At 49.7% G+C, this 2,743-nt stretch overlaps 1 protein-coding gene across 1 annotated transcript in view; it reads right to left on the bottom strand.

The window, feature by feature from the left end:
• LOC105541620 (pregnancy-specific beta-1-glycoprotein 3-like) overlaps positions 1–2,063 on the bottom strand; it is a 96,687-nt gene extending 94,624 nt beyond the window's left edge. The window contains exons 1-2 of the mRNA XM_011982728.1: positions 1,871–2,063; positions 236–595 (exon numbers count right to left, since the gene is read on the bottom strand). Coding sequence (XP_011838118.1) covers positions 236–595; positions 1,871–1,934 — 424 coding nt within the window. The 5' untranslated portion in view covers positions 1,935–2,063. The remainder of the gene's footprint in view (positions 1–235; positions 596–1,870) is intronic.
• Positions 2,064–2,743: the final 680 nt, after the last annotated feature.

The following is a 2,743-nucleotide window of genomic DNA, read 5'->3' as shown; positions in this document are numbered from 1 at the left end:
CCATCAGACTGTCCTTCCTGTGCAGCAAGTGTCTACAGGGTCTGGAGGCAGGAAAGGAATTCTGATCTGTTGTAGTTTGTCTCCTCTGTGTGTGTCCTGCACTAAATGCCAAAACCCAAACATGGGACATAATGCAGAGAGGGACAAAGGCACAGTCCAGGCCTGACCATCCTGTGTGTGCAAAGTAGAAGTGACCCCCCCCCCCAACACCCAGGGATCATGTGGAATCACTCACGATATAAGGTGAAATGTCCAGTTTCTCCTTCAGTCCTATCACCTCGCTTTGTGATTTCTATGGTGTAGGATCCTGTGTCCTTCTGGGTGACATTCTGGATCAGCAGGGATGCATTGGAATATATTGTTTCTCGTCCACTGTATGCAGGCCCAGCTATAACTGTTTCAGTGTCTTTTACATATGATGTAATGTAAAGGTGGAGGTCCGTTTTTTGCCCTTTGTACCAGATGTAGCCAGTAAGATTCTGGGGCAAATTGTGGACAAGTAGAAGAACATCCTTCCCCTCGGAAACTTTGGTTGGCTGTGCTTCAATTCTGACTTGAGCAGTGGTGGGTGGGTTCCAGAAGATTAAAAGTGATGCTAGGAGGTGGAGAGATCATCAGTCAATATTGAGACCTATGTATGGGGGTGAAAACATTGGGCCCTGTGTCCTGAGAAAATCTCTTCAATCATCAGCCTTGAAGATACACACACACACAAACACACACACACACCCCAGTAGGACAGTAGGACACACACATACACCTCTTTTGTGTGTGTGTGTGTTTGTGTGTGTGTGTGTGTGTGTGTGTCCTACTGTCCTACTGGGTGAAGGTCAGCAGCATGACCCCCGTTCCTTCAACCCTTCTGACCTTGGCATTTTTCTGTTTGGAATCCTCTTCCCCAGGGATCTTCACGGCTCCCTGCACACCACCCTCAGGTTCTGCTCACATCAGGGCATCTTAGACTTCTTTCCTGATACCTCCTTCAGAGACCCTGGGTCTTCCCTTTCTGACCTTTCCCTGCTCTACTCCCTCTGGAGCTCTTGTCAACACTTGACCTCACATTCTAGATCTCTTTGCATGTCTGTCTTCCTTCCCATGACAGCGTGAGCTCCATGAGGACAGGGACTTTTGTGATCTTGGTTGCACCCCAGTGCCTGGGACAGGCTGCAGACTTCTGTAGATGTGAGAGTTCCCAGGGCCCTCCATGCCTGGGTTGTTTCTTTTATTCTTTCCCCAATTGTTGAGGTTTTTTGCTGAGGACAGTGTTTCATGCCCCACTTATATTTTCATTTGAAGTGTCATCTGATAATAGTTATTATTGTCATTTTTCAAAATGTGGTGTCCAGTGATGATTAACCAGGAAAACAGAACATTTGAGATTTTCCTACCTCTTACCAATTCTGGTTCAATGTGATTTTCCTGTTTTGACCCATGTCCCTCTCTGGTGTATTTTCCCCTATCCAGGCTCCAACAGAGCCTTCTTTTCTGTTTCTTGTTTTTTCTTTCTTCTTTTTTTTTTTTTTGAGATGGAATCTTATACTGTCACCCAGGCTGGCATGAAGTGTCAAGATCTTGGCTCACTGCAACCTCTGCCTCCCAGGTTCATGCAAGTCTCTTGCCTAAGCCTTCCAAGTAGCTAGGATTACAGGAGTACACTACCACAGCTGGTTAATTTTTTGTATTTTTCATAGAGACAGGGCTTCACTGTGTTGACCAGACTGGTCTTGAACTCCTGACGTCATGATCCGCCCACCTCAGCCTCCCAAAGTGCTGGCTTCTTTTATTTCTTAGAACCCCATCCTCTCCAGGAAACTTCATCCAATCATTCTGCTTCCTCCTCCTGTCCTGTCCCAGGAAGTTCTCTCCTCACCTGTGAGTAGAAGCTCCTTCCAGGTGATGTGCAGTGTGCAGGGAGGGGCTGAGAGGGGCCCCATGGCCTGTGCTGCCTGCTTGTTCTCTCTGGAGATGAGCCTGGGATCCAGAAACTTTCTGGGCACGGCTGTCAGCTGTGCTGTCCTTCCTCCTTCTGTGCTGAGCCTCTTCCCGGGTCAGGAGCACTTCTCAGGATCATGGGCGGGGTCTGTGCCCAGGACACTTCTCTGTCCCTTCCCCTCTCAGTCCTGCCTCCTTGTCCCTCCTTCTCTTTTCCCTTTTGTCTGTGTGTCAGGTCCCTGGGAATTGTGGAGGCCTCTGTCTGTTTCAGCAGTGATTCTGTCACCAAACGTCAACACACACTATGTACAGAAACACAAACACACACACAAAAGAGACACACACAGTCGCACACATACCCTGTAGGTTGGGCAAGCACAGTCCTGGGCCTCAGCCTCCTGCTGTCCCCATGGGTCTGGGTCGGGTGCACATTCACACCCTTTGCCTTATTTCCTCCCCATCTGGCTCTCCCCTTCAGTGCAGGAGGCTGGAGCTGCACCAGGTCCCTGTCACAGGGACACCCCATTGTGCTGTGGGTGAGCTGTGTGTTGCCTGGTGACAGGGACCCTTCCTTTCTCTAATTGTGTCTAGCTTGGCTGCAGCTTCCAAGGATGGATATTCAGGACCTGGGTGTCCCAGAGGAAAGTGTCCTTCCTGGAGGTGTGCAGGGTGAATCTTTCATGTCTCTTGGGAGGAGAGGCCTGTGCTGGTTGCTCAGTGGGGGCTGTGAGTTCCATAGTCAAAGGACAGTTCTTAGTCACTCTATTGCTCCCTGGGGACTGGTGGCTGAGCTGGGGCTCAGGGTTTCTTC

This window comes from Mandrillus leucophaeus, unplaced genomic scaffold (genome assembly GCF_000951045.1).
Source record: "Mandrillus leucophaeus isolate KB7577 unplaced genomic scaffold, Mleu.le_1.0 Scaffold106, whole genome shotgun sequence".
NCBI classification, from domain to species: domain Eukaryota; kingdom Metazoa; phylum Chordata; class Mammalia; order Primates; family Cercopithecidae; genus Mandrillus; species Mandrillus leucophaeus.
The sequence above is the reverse complement of the archived record's forward strand: the minus strand, read 5'-3'. Positions and strand labels throughout refer to the sequence as shown.